Source organism: Pan paniscus, chromosome 6, assembly GCF_029289425.2.
Source record: "Pan paniscus chromosome 6, NHGRI_mPanPan1-v2.0_pri, whole genome shotgun sequence".
In the NCBI taxonomy this organism is placed as follows: Eukaryota; Metazoa; Chordata; class Mammalia; order Primates; family Hominidae; genus Pan; species Pan paniscus.
The window spans coordinates 116,128,046-116,140,667 of NC_073255.2; the positions used below are offsets into that span (position 1 = coordinate 116,128,046).

Sequence of the window (12,622 nt, forward strand, 5' to 3'; positions counted from 1 at the left end):
TCTCCCCGCCACCGGAGGTCTAGAGAGCAGCGGCGGCGGGGCGAGGCGGAGTGCAGAGGCGCAGCCGGCTGGGCGGCTTCGGGAGGGCGCGGCCCCTTTAAGACGCCCCGCCGGCCCTGCCCCCGCGCCCCGCCTCCCGCCGCCCACGTGACCCCGGTCTTGTGACTGGGCCCGGGAGGGCGGGGGAAGCCCGCGGCTCGCGCCCGCCCCGCCCCGCCCCGCGTCTGCCTCAGAGGGGCCCGAGCTACCCGGTCCGCCGCGTCCCCGCCGCCGCCGCCGCGTCCCCCGCCGGGGCCGACCGAGCCGAGCCGGGCCGGAGCGGCGGGCGCGGCCGGGCCGCCATGGACCACAAGCCGCTGCTGCAGGAGCGGCCGCCCGCCTACAACCTGGAGGCCGGCCAGGGCGACTACGCGTGCGGCCCGCACGGCTACGGCGCCATCCCCGCCGCGCCCCCGCCGCCGCCCTACCCCTACCTCGTCACAGGTGGGCCCGTAACCAACTTTCCCCGCCGGCGGCTTCCGAGGTGGCAAGCCCGGTCGGGGGACGCGCGTCCGGAGGCGGGTGGGGCCCGCCCGGGGGTCCTTCCTGGAGCTGGAGGTCCCCGGGCTGGCTTCGGGACCCGGCGCCGCCGAGGGCCAGCCTCCCCCCCGGGGCTCTAGTCCTCGGGCCCGTCGTAACCCGGCGGGGCCGGATCCCTGCCCCAGATGAACTTTGTGTCACGAGGCGCTCGCTGTTGGCAGATTAGCGCCGAATCAGGCCCGCGGTGGCCGTCCCGAGGGTGGAAAAGACCGGGGCTTTTTTAGCGGGGTAGAGGTTGGGGGGACAGGATGGGTAGTCCCCGTGGCGGTCCGATTTCTCCTCCCTGCACCCTAATGACCTGCTTTCCCGCCCACAGGGATACCCACCCACCATCCCAGGGTCTACAACATCCACAGCCGGACCGTCACCCGCTATCCTGCCAACTCTATCGTGGTCGTGGGAGGCTGTCCCGTCTGCAGGTGAGTGGGTCTGCAGCCTGGGGACTGGCCCTGGAAGCTCTGAGAACCCCCGCCCTAACCCCCAGGACCTCACAGCTCTGCTTGTGGGAGTGGGTCCGGCTTGACTTGGATCTTGACCAGAGCCCTTTATGGGAGGGACAGACAGGCTGCCCGAATGCGGTGTGGGAGAGTGCGGGTCCGCTCACCCTTGGCTCTGAACACATTTTGTGGGGGCAAAAGGGTGGATTCCTTTTCCTAGATCTTGGGGCATTGCACCCCAAGTGATTGGGATGTAGAAATGGTAACAACGGGACTCGTGGTCCTTTCGTCTTTGTTCTGGGACTTGCAAGGAATCAGGTGTCTGCTTTTTGCTTCAATTTCCGCAAGTTTACTCTGCAATTGATCGTCGAAGGTGGTGGAAGGTTTCGTTTTCCCGGAAGGGGCATTTGGAAGTAAGTGCACCAGCAGGACAGACCTCAGTGGGAGAAGCGACGGCTGTAAGAGCTGCTTTATCCAAAGTTGGCTTGAAACGCTCTTCCACGAGCTGGACCAGGATGGAAACCCCGTGTTTCTTTGAGGCAGCAGTTATTTTTTTCATATCCTCGCATTGGACCTGCACACACTTTTTGGTTTTTATAGGGCCCCAAGGTGCAGCTAGAGGCTTGTTTTGTGGAGGTTTTGAGGATTCACATTTAAATAAGGATTAATTAAATATAAACCCTTGGCAGCTGGGGGTGTTCAGATTGCTTAGAAAGTAGGGGCAGAGTTGGCGGGGACAGGGTTTTCCGCTGTGTCTGGGAGGAGGAAGTTGAAGCCACTGAGATGGAATTAAGAAACCCTGGTTTGGACTTAGACTTGATTTCAAAAGTGTGTGTGTAAGGCCTAGAGTGGAGTCACGGGGAAGTGAGTGATTTCAGAGCCTTACCAGGCAACTTCCTGGGAAGGAAGGGCAACCTAGAGGTGGGGACAAGAGGCTGGGACCTCGGGGGCAGGTTGTGGCTGCTTGCCTGCACAGGGACCCCGTGACAAACCCTAACTGGGACGTCAGTTTGACACAGTTGGTCACCACCCAGCAGAAACATTAGCCTTTGGAGTGAAGGTGGAGGGAGGGCAGGGTGGGGCGCTAGCTGCCTTCGGGACATAGTTCTCTCCCGGAGCTGCACCGGGTTGGGGGGATGTGTGATGGGGGGATGTATGCAGAGCTGTGTGAGTGCGAAGGCACATGGAGGGGACTCAGAACATGGAGGAGCAGAGGGTCTGCCTGCGTGTCATTGTCCATGCCCTGCCATCCCGGTGTCCAGCCTGCCGGAGGAGCCGGGTTCCGGTCCTGGTCCTGCCAGGAACAGCGGGGCCTGTTTCCCCACCTGGGACGTGGGGGTGTCTGGTGAGGTGTCTCTGAAACTCTTAGCTCTTCTCTGCCCAAACCCCTGAACTTGGAGAGGTGGGAGACCAGCGGCAGCGAGGGATGGCCCAGATATCCCAGGGCTGGGGGGCGCCGAGGTGGTGGCGCAGTTGCTGTCGGTATGGGGGCACTGGCCCTGCCACTTCCCCTTCCCTAGGTGGGAACTGTGTCCCTGCAGAGGCCCATGGCTTCCGCTAACCTGGAGGTGCTCTCCAGTTATGCAGAACCTGGAGCGGGGTCAGACTGTGCTCTGCTGGGAAGGATCTTGGGCTCGGCCCTCAGAGGCTGCAGGGGTGTGGGGTCCTTGGTTACTTGATCACTGCTCTCTGCCTCTGGGCAGCTGCACCAGGCAGGGTGGAGGCTGGGTCCTCTCTGGACAAGGTTGGGGGGTCCTTAGTCCTTTAAGTTGGGACCAGAGCACTCTTGGATCCTGCGGCGACCCCTTGGGTTGCAGCCAGGCCCTCCCAGCACACACGTCCCTGCGCTCTGCCCGTGGTGCCTTGGATGCTGGAGAGTGGCTCTGGCTCCCCGAGGCTTTGCCTCTGCAGCTGCGTTGGGCATGGGATGGGCCCCTGTGCCCTGCGGCAGCCAGAGGGCGAGCAGGGGGCTGGGTGTTCTGCTGCTGGCGTGGGTGGGGTGTGTGGTCCCTGGGCCACTCCTCTCTGCGAGGAGAGTGGAGACGGTTCCCTGAACACACAACACACACGTCTGGCCGCCGCCTGGCGTCTTGGCCTGGGAGACAGGATACCACTCACATGACCACACTTCCTCCTGCCCCAGGTCCAGCCCGCTGGGCTCTGTCCCCCTCCCTGCCTGGTGGCATGGCAGGAATTTGCCCAAGTCACACGTCTGTTAGTCCTTCTGAGTGAGGCTTGGCCAGAGAAGCCCGTGTCCCTTGTGGCTCTGCTGCCCTGGCCAAGCCTTTGCTGAAGCTGCCTGACTCCATCTTCCCTTTTTAGCCGTTTATGAGGAAGCATTTCCGCAGCCCGGCGGCGGATATGTCCCTGCTCCTCCCACCCTCCTGCTTCACCCCTGCCCTGCCCTGCCCTGCCTTGCCCTGCCCTGCCCTGCCCAAGGCCTGGGCCTCCCTGAAGCCAGGTTCTCCCTTGCCCAGGGAGGCCAGTCATTCTTTGCTGGGGGTGTGGTTGTACCTAGGTGCAGGATGAGGTAGCTGCGCTGGGAGGCTCTCCTGGGCTGGAGCAGAGCCTGCGCCCTGCAAGCGGGGAAGGCAGGAGTGGGGAAGGCCCCTGGCCTGCACCAGGCCCCCATGAGTAGTGGCTGGGCTGTCACTGGGTATTTAGTTTTGGGGGTGACCAGAGAGAGAGGAAATCCTGGAAAGGATTTCACTTTTCCTAGGTAAGGTGAAAAGAACAGCTGTGGAGAGCGGATGTCGCTCAGAGGTCCAGGGTGCGGCTCAGTGGCCAGCGTGGAGGCTGCCACGGCCCTTGGGGGGCAGAGGTGGGCTGTGGAGGGCACGGGGTGGTGACTGTGGAGCCCGGGAGGGGCTGGAGGGGAAGGAGCCTGTGACAGCCTTGGGCTTCCAGATGATGGAGGTGGAGGGGCTGCTCTCTCCTACCACCTGTGACCTGGAAGCCAGAGCTCCCCTGGTTGAGGAAGTGGCTGAGTTAGCTGGGATGGCTCTGCCCATATGTATGGCCTGTGGGCTGTCCCCGTCCTGACAGTCTTGGCCTGAGGTGTGGGGGCAGCGGATGGGCCGGAGCTTGGGCCTGGGCTGCTCGCTGGGCAGGGCTGCAGACCTTGGTGCCCAAGTGCTGCCTCAGTGGCCTCCTGAGTCTCTGCCCTTGGGCTCAGCCCCCAGCTGTGGGCCAAGTGGCACTGCTGGGGTGGGTGTGGTGACAGGCAGAGTCTCCGGGCACCTGCTCAGGCCTTTCTTCCACAGGGGAGGCGAGGGCTGGCCCTGGCCATTGGGTTTGCTGGGAATGGCCCTGGGAGGTCCTGGTGAACTGTCCCTAAGCCAGGCAGCTCCCCTGTGGGGAGTGGACACCCTGGGACAGCCAGAGCCTGGCTGGAGCTGCTTTGGGGCCACCTCACCCTGCGCTGAGCATGGCTTCAGGCCCGCAGCCCTCTGAGGAAGCCCTGTGTCTCCCCTTTTCCTGGCGAGGCCTGGCCTTCCAGCGGGGTGGTGGTCTGGGGTTGTTCCTGGGCATGGATGGTGCCTCGAGGCCACCGTGTGCGCAGAGGGCAGCTTGGTGCCCTGGGGCCAGCCCCCTGTGACACTGCCTTTGGGGGCTGCCTGGGAGGGAGAACTGGGACCTGCAGGATGGGTGCTCGTGACTGGGGAGCCCATCTGGGTTCAGATCCCAGCCACGCCTTTCCCGGCTGGGAGTCCCTGGACACACCCTGAGCTTCAGCCTCCTGTAAAGTGCCTGTGGGGACACAGGAAGGGCGAGGATGGCCTTCTCCCTGGGCAGCTCAGAGCCCTGCTGCCAGCCCCCTCTGTCCTTGGTGAGGCGGGAGCCCCGCGGCCTCTACTGTCGCAGGGCCCAGCTTGGGGTGGATGACAGTGGCATGACTGGCCACTTTCACTGCAGGACTGGAGTCGCCTTAAGGGAGTGCTCTTGGAATTAGTCAGTTCCCTAATTTCGCCAGTGGCCATGGTCCCTCCCTGGCCGCGTGGCTTATTGCACAAGAATGGGGGAGGGGCGGCTAGAGAGAGCCGGTCAGGACCAGAGCGGCTGAGAAGGTTGAAACCCACCTCACCAACTCAGGTGGGCTCTCCCGGGTTTGGAAGGGAGGAGAACTCGAGGCTGTGGGGACCGCAGGTGTTCCGGGGCAGGGGTTCCCCTTCTGCCCTCCAGTGCTGGGGACGGGACTGCCCTGCAGCTTGGGGAGTCTTGACCTAGAATCTGGATTGTGTTTCTCAGTTCAGAAGATTTGGGGTTTTAAAAAGTAAATGATGCCAACACTCCTTTTGAGGTCTAGGACAGTACTGCAGTTAAAACTTTAATATTTCTGCAGCAAGACATGAATATTCAGATAAAGTAGGATAAATTACGACTATAAATAGCCACACACCAGTTCAGGTCACATGTTGCTGCCAGGTGAGTTTGCTGACAAGTGACAGCAAGTTCTGCCTTCAGCGCCTCTTGGCGTTTGAAGTTGTGGGTACGGCTGTGGAATCCTGGGGGGTAGGGAATGCTGCCCACCCTTAGGCTGACCCCAGAGCCAGAGGTGAGGGCCGAACTCTCCTGGCCAGCCCTCGGGCCTTCGAAGCCCGTTCAGAGCTCTCAGGCCCAAGTGCTCGTTCTCCCGGGCCGGGGTTCTCGGGTCTGGATCACAGCCTTCTGTTGCTGGCAGAGGCCTGAGCCTCCTGGGACAGCTGGATCTGTCCAGCTCCCGGGCGGCACTGCAGGGAAACAGGCTTGCTCTCCCCAGAGACCCGGGGGCCTTGGCCCTCCTACCCTCTCTTTAAGCAGTGTGGAGGTGGGCAGGAGGGTGGGGGTTGAATGGACCAGGGATGGGGAGGCTGCCTTAGGAGGTGCCGGAGTGGGTCCCTGGACTGAGGGGCTCAGGCCAGGGTGGCACAAACGGCCCAGCCCTGTGCTCTGGCTGAGGATGGGATGGGTCTGGACAGAAATTCCGTGGGTTGGAAGGAGGGTGTTTCCCTGTGCCTGGGAGGCCGTGGGGTCAGCGCATTAGGTTTGGCCCATTGTGCTGCTTGCAGCCCCAGGGCTGGGAATCAAGGTGCTGGGAAGTGAGGTGCCGGGGCCTGGGTGGGCTGGGCTGGCGCTGCTGGAAATCCTAGCACTCAGGTGGGCCGGCGCCCTGGCCCGTGGCAGTGGGAGTGCAGCAAGAGTGAGCAGCCTTCCTGCACTTCTCAGCTCTGACAGAGTAGGTGGGTTTGGGGTCTGGATGGAGAATTAGGAAGCAGGAGGGTGCTGCTTGACTTGAGTCCCAGGCGCGAGCAGCAGCTGCAGGTGGGAGGCTGGTGTGGGCGGGGCCCCCAGGCAGCACTGTGAAGCCCCACCCCTGCCCATTGCACCATCACACCTGGATGTCTCTGCTGCGCCCCATGGGCGGGCTCCAGCTGGGCTCCCCACCCACACCCCTTTGCCCAGCCTCCTCCCAGGCATCTCTGGGCCTTTGAACAGGCAGTCAGCTCTGCCTGCAGCCCTGCCTCTCAGCAGCTTTGGTCCTGAGGTGAGGTGCTCAGATGGTCACTGATTGGGCTGGCTGAGGGGTGCCCGGTGACACTGGGGACCACTCTGGGGGGTGCGGGCTTCTCCCCTAGAAGGATTTCTCAGCCGGTTCACCCTCCCTGTCTGCTTTTTCATGGGACATTTTCTAACCAGAATATACAGCCAGTGTGTTTCCTGGGATTTGACTGTAGATGCCAGGAAGAAAAGGGAAGAGGAAGCTCCCCTGAGAGGCCTGAGGCCACTGGCTCCGTCCAGCTCCCCCGGAACCTGTCATGGCCATCTGTGGGGACACAGCTGGTGCTTGGCCTTCCCGAGGCTCCCCCACCTGGACTGTGTGGTCTTGGGAGCTGTGGCACCTGGGGGAGAAGGTCCTGGAGCCAGGCAGGGCGTGCTGCACTTGGCAGGGCTGGGTGGAGGTGTCCTGCCCAGTCTGGACTGGCAGGGGCAGCCCTGGGCAAGGCTGAACAAGTGTGGTGGCCTGACGACCTTCTGGGGCTTAAATAGGGGACACTTTCGTAAAAGCCCACACAGGAAGTAGAAACTTTCCTGGCAGACTCTGGTCTTCTGCTTGGCTTTGCCTTGGAGCTTCATGGTGTGCCCTGCAGCCCAGCTCAGCCCCTCCACACAGACAGGTGGCATTGTGTGAGCTTGGGAAACACTGGGTACAAGAGTGCTGCAGGACTTCTCAGAGCCTTTTGAGAACGAATGGACATAGGGACTGTAGGAGAAAAGTTTCCCAAAATCGGCTCAACAATCCCCCTTTTCCAAATGCGTACCACTGTGTCTGGCTAATTTTAAATTTTTGTAGGGAGGTGGGGGGGGGGGGTCTTTGTTGCCCAGGCTGGTTTTGAACTGCTGGCTTTAAGCGATCCGCCTCAGCCTCCCAAAGTGCTGCAGTTGCGGGCGTGAGCCACGGTGTCCTACTCCATTGGAGATTGCTGAAGGGACCTCCCTGAGTAGGCTAGAGGGAGGCAGGTGGGCATGAAGTTTTTTTCTTTTTTCTTTTTTTTTGAGACGGAGTTTTGCTCTTGTTGCCCAGGCTAGAGTGCAGTGGCACGATCTCAGCTCACTGCAACCTCTGCCTCCCAGGTTCAAGCAATTCTGTTTCAGCTTCCCGAGTAGCTGGGATTACAGGTACCCACCACTACGCCCGGCTAATTTCTGTATTTTTAGTAGAAACGTGGTTTCACCATGTTGACCAGGCTGGTCTCGAACTCCTGACCTCAGGTCATCCACCCACATCGGCCTCCCAAAGTGCTGGGATGACAAGCATGAGCCACTGCACTTTGCAACTTTTTCTTTCAGCAGTGGAAAGCCCGACTTCAGAATATTCTGGTTTATTTTTCCATAATCCTCGGAGAAGCAGGGAACAGGTTCTGTGGGTGGGGTTTGGGCTCCCCAGCCTGCCTTGCCCAGCAGGGGTGGGGGCAGTGGCCCTCATGAGTCCAGACCCCCAGGAAGCAGCTGGAAACATCCAGGGGGCTGGGATGGGAGTAGGGTCCCCCAGATGGCCAAGTTTTCTCCCCTTAGCAAGGCACAGGTAGTCACGCTTCCCTGTTGCAGGCAGGCGGCCGCACTGCCTTGCTGTGGGCTCCCCTTCCCCACTAAGCACCAGGTCCCATAACCTGTCAGACAGCCCCACCCTGTTGTGTTTTTCTCTCCACTCACTCCAGTACTGGCTGGATGGGGGGTTTGGGCCCCCAGGAGGCCCAGAAGGAGCCCGTTGGGGTCTGCCTGTCTGGTGGGAGCAAAGCTTTTCTCATTTGGGCTGAGCTGGCTAGTGTGGTTAATTTCAGCTGTGTCCAGAACTTTCCAGAAATAGCCTAAGGAGCTGAGCTGAGCACTAGGCTTCTGGCTTCCTACTTTTAGGGCCTCTGAAATTGACAGTTGGGTTTGATGATGATTTCAGGTCACTGAACCTAGGCTCACTGGCGCAGGATTTGAGGGATGGCCTGCAGGTGTCTTTAGTTTAGTCTGTTACAAACATTGAACTTTGTTGAAGAGGCGGCTTTGAGATCACATTTCTCAAAATAAGTGGCCTTCAGACATTGTGTGAACATGGCCGACTGTAGTCTCCCATTAACCCACCCCCGCTACCAAAGGAACGGAAATCGAATAAAAGCCCAAACCTGACTGGATCACTAAGCTGCTAGTTGCTCCTTTTCTAAGAGCAGATGTGTGTGGCTTGTGGCACCAAAATGATCATGCCTCTCAAGGTTTTACTTTTTGAGATGGAGTCTCGCTCTGTCGCCCAGTCTGGAGTGTAGTGGCTTAATCTCGGCTCACTGCAACCTCTGCCTCCTGGATTCAAGCGATTCTCCTGCCTCAGCCTCCCAAGTAGCCGGGACTACAGGCATGTGCCACCACGCCTGGCAGATTTTTGTATTGTTAGTAGAGACAGGGTTTCACCATGTTGGCCAGGCTGGTCTTGAACTCCTGAACTCAGGTGATCTACCCGCCTCCGCCTCCCAGAGTGCTGGGATTACAGGTGTGAGCCACCACACACCCTGCCTTGCCTTTCAAGGTTAACTGATGAGTCCTTTCAACTGTTTTATTCTTCCCGTTTTCTTTGAATGTTACATGTAGTGATTAAATAACTATGGCCATTCCATGAACGGGTACGTGCAGCTGGTTCTTGGGGCTCTCCAGGCCAGTGGGCTCTAGCTGGGCGGTGGGGTGGGGGGCTGTTTGCTGTCACTCGCCAGAGGTCCCCATGTGACTCATGGCCACTGGTTGGTTCTTGAATGCAAGGGTGGGAGGGGTGAGGGTTCTGGCTGCCCAGGTCCTTACGGTGCCACCCTCTCTGCCCGTCTCTGCTGCAGGGTTGGGGTGCTGGAGGACTGCTTCACCTTCCTGGGCATCTTCCTGGCCATCATCCTCTTCCCCTTTGGGTTCATTTGCTGTTTTGCCTTGAGGAAGCGACGATGCCCCAACTGTGGAGCCACCTTCGCTTAAAGGGAACACCAGGCCCGGCTTTCCTACACCCAGCTCTCTTTTTCTAATGTAAATGTTGTGTACAATAGTTTTATTTGATTAAGCTTCAGGACTGTTTTGTAAAGCGAGGTGGGACCGATGTGGCACACGCCAGCTGCGGTTTCCCGGAGCGTGGAGAGGCAGCGCTGCTGCTCCCGCCCGAGGCTTATGACAACTCAATAAAGCACTGCTTTTATTTTTTGCAGTCTTCAATTTGAGAAAGGTGAGAAATAATGTTTTCAATAAATGAGATTCATACCATTGTTGACCTGGTGCTGCTTACTCGGTGCTTTCAGACACCCAGGAAAGACTGGAACGACGACCCCATCGCTCCCCCGGCCAGTCCTGACCACAGTTGTATTCAGCAGGCGCTTACAGCTCAAGAAAATGTTTTCAAGTTCTGCTTTATTATTAAAGTTGTAATCCCTTGATATTTACAGAGCAGGCACCTCGGTGCCAAGGACCAGGCCATGCCCCTGTTCTGGTCTGGGAGGCAGAACCTGGGGTTGGGTGAGCCACGGGGTCTGCAGGTTGCATCCGAGACCCCCAGGTCCTATTCTTCCACCCCGTAACAAAACCAGAAACCTCCCCAAGGCAGAACGCCAAAGGCCAGGTGTCACCCACACCCCAGCAGTTCCCCTTAGCGCCAGATGGGGCTCCCTGAGCCCTGTGGCTGAAGTGGGGAACACGGCCATGGGGCTTGTGTGGACTGAATTCTCATGTGGCTGCAGCCCTTTCTGTAGTACAGACTGGGGTTGTTAACATAGTTCATGGTGCCTGCAGCCCCTTCATGGTGGGGGTGCCTGGTTTGTCCTCCCAGGAGAAGCAGGTGGTAACACTGCTGGACCTGGCTGGAAGGAGCCTGAAGCATCGGCCACGTCCACTGGCTTACCTGCATGTAACCTTTCCCAATCTCAGCCTCATAGGATACTACACTTATGGCAAGGCCAAAGGAGAGGGGATAAGTCACAGCCCCAGCACCCCGCAACACACACGGTGAGCGGCCGGGCTGGAGTGCAGCAGCATGATCTGGCTCACTGCAACCTCTGCCTCCCGGGTTCAAGTGATTCTCCTGCCTCAGCCTCCTGAGTGGCGCCCACCACCACACCTGTCTAATTTTTGTATTTTTGGTAGAGACTCCCGACCTCAGGTGATCCGCCTGCCTCGGCCTCACAAAATGCTGGGATTCCCGTACCTGGGCCGGGCTGGGAATTTTAACCATGACTCTCCACTCCAAAATAGGTCCAGATCCTTGGCAGCCAGAGGTGATTTCCAGCCCCGGGCTCAGGGCAGCCAGTGCGTAGTCCTCACATCCATACCATAGGGCCAGGTTCCGAGGGCATCATGGCTGCTAGGCTGAAAAACCCGCCCTTCTCCAGGCACCAGAGGTCATCCTGGCTTTACATGTATCCTTTGAGAGTCTGTACCTGACTCAAACATGGAGAAACCAGGACCCCGAGCAGTTTGAGTGTACTGGTAATGGATGCAGCTTTGGCCACCTAGCTGAGTGAGAACACAAGGAGCCGTGACTCCGACGCCCAGGCCTGTGTCCTGGATGGGCCGTGTGCAGCGAATCCGTCGGTGACTCCTAACTACCAAGAAAAGGAGCTCTCGGAGGAGATTTCGTCGAGTGCTACGTGTGGCTGTGATAAGGGCAGGCAAAGCGTCTTAGCACTCTACAGCTCTGGCGTGGTTGGAGGGAGGGCGGGGGTTTCTCCGTCTCTGGAAGCTCTACACTTAAACATTTTAAGTTAAATTACATTTATATAGTATTTTCATAATTTATATTGCTTAAAATTATGATTTGCATGCTAAGATGCAAACTTACGTGATATCTTCTTTAGACATAATGCTATTAAGAGCACATGCTTTATAAAATAAAACTGGTCTCATTCATATCAGGTGCAGAAAGCCAGTCTTGAAAGCATGGACTATCCCTTATTCTGGCTGTTATTAAGGAAAAAATTCATTTTAAAAAATACAGTAAAGATTGAAACCAAGTTTACTGTTTCTTGAACAGAATAGGAAGAAAATATTTTAAATGACTGAGCTAGTCATTAGACTATTACTCATTTATCTTAAAGGCAGAAACGTGTCAACTCAACTACGTGAAACAGAGAAGCATGATTTGCTTAAGCAGGCGACATTAGAATTAGGCCTCTCCACTGAAGCTTCCCAACCGTCAGCACGTGGCAGACAGGACGCGCCCATCATTCCGCAAGGGAGAACCGGAGAGGCCCGGGAGAGTCCTTGGCTGTCCTCTCATCGAATGATGGGTGCCGAGCGATCATTCGTCACAGTCGGGCGGAGTTTCACAGTGGCAAAGGGGTTTTCTCCGCTGCAGGGGATAAGAAAAATCTTTCAGAACTTCTGCTCTACGAGGGAAACTGGATTTTAACAGTGCTAATAACCTGTTCTTGCCCTGTGAGACTGGGCGGCTGACCACCTCCCCAGCTTGTACAGGTCCCAGCAGCGTTTTCTGAGTGTGAAAGTTTTGTTCAGTGATGATTCCTACACCATACCACCTGCTGCAGAACGATCCCAGGTTTTAAGCGTTCTGGACGTGGGCACCCACACCTCTTTAGTCCTGCATTGTGTGTGACATGGGGGTCACTCTGGGGTGGGGAGGCCCTGCTCCCAGTGTGGTCTAAAGTAGTTGGTAAAGCGAGCAGGGGGCTGCACTCCCCCATGGCTCCACAGGCCGAGGCCTTTCTCAGGCTGGACCCCCTGGGCTGGGCACCGAAGGCCCTTCCGGGGGACAGTACAGGGAAGAGCAATGTCACACACTGAGGCTCACGTAGGAAGCCACGCCTACCTGAGAAAAGGCGGCTTTGCAGTCCCGTTGGCATCGTTCTGTGAGAAAGATAAAGAAGTTTATGGAGGGCTTAGAATTGGTCTTTTAAAAATTATTTTAGGTAGAGATGGGGATTTGCTATGTTGCCCAGGCTGGTCTCGAACTCCTGAGCTCACGTGATCCTTCCACCTTGGCCTCCTAATGTGCTGGGACTACAGGTGTGAGCCGCTGCGACTGGCCTGTATTGGAGATTTTTAATAAGACCCGAAGGTAAAGACATCTAAAACATAAGGGATGTTTAAAAGTGCCCTGTCCC

General features: G+C 58.1%; 2 protein-coding genes across 2 annotated transcripts in view; one reads left to right on the forward strand and one right to left on the reverse strand.

The window, feature by feature from the left end:
- Positions 1–192: 192 nt before the first annotated feature.
- Positions 193–9,775, forward strand: BRI3 (brain protein I3). Its single transcript, XM_034963623.4, has 3 exons — positions 193–483; positions 896–998; positions 9,362–9,775. The coding sequence occupies exons 1-3, from the start codon at positions 342–344 to the stop codon at positions 9,492–9,494; spliced, it is 378 nt and encodes a 125-aa protein (XP_034819514.1). The 5' UTR covers positions 193–341; the 3' UTR covers positions 9,495–9,775.
- Positions 9,776–9,900: 125 nt separating this feature from the next.
- Positions 9,901–12,622, reverse strand: part of BAIAP2L1 (BAR/IMD domain containing adaptor protein 2 like 1) — a 111,314-nt gene continuing 108,592 nt past the window's right edge. The window contains exons 13-14 of the mRNA XM_055114731.2: positions 12,328–12,365; positions 9,901–11,850 (exon numbers count right to left, since the gene is read on the reverse strand). Coding sequence (XP_054970706.1) covers positions 11,775–11,850; positions 12,328–12,365 — 114 coding nt within the window. The 3' untranslated portion in view covers positions 9,901–11,774. The remainder of the gene's footprint in view (positions 11,851–12,327; positions 12,366–12,622) is intronic.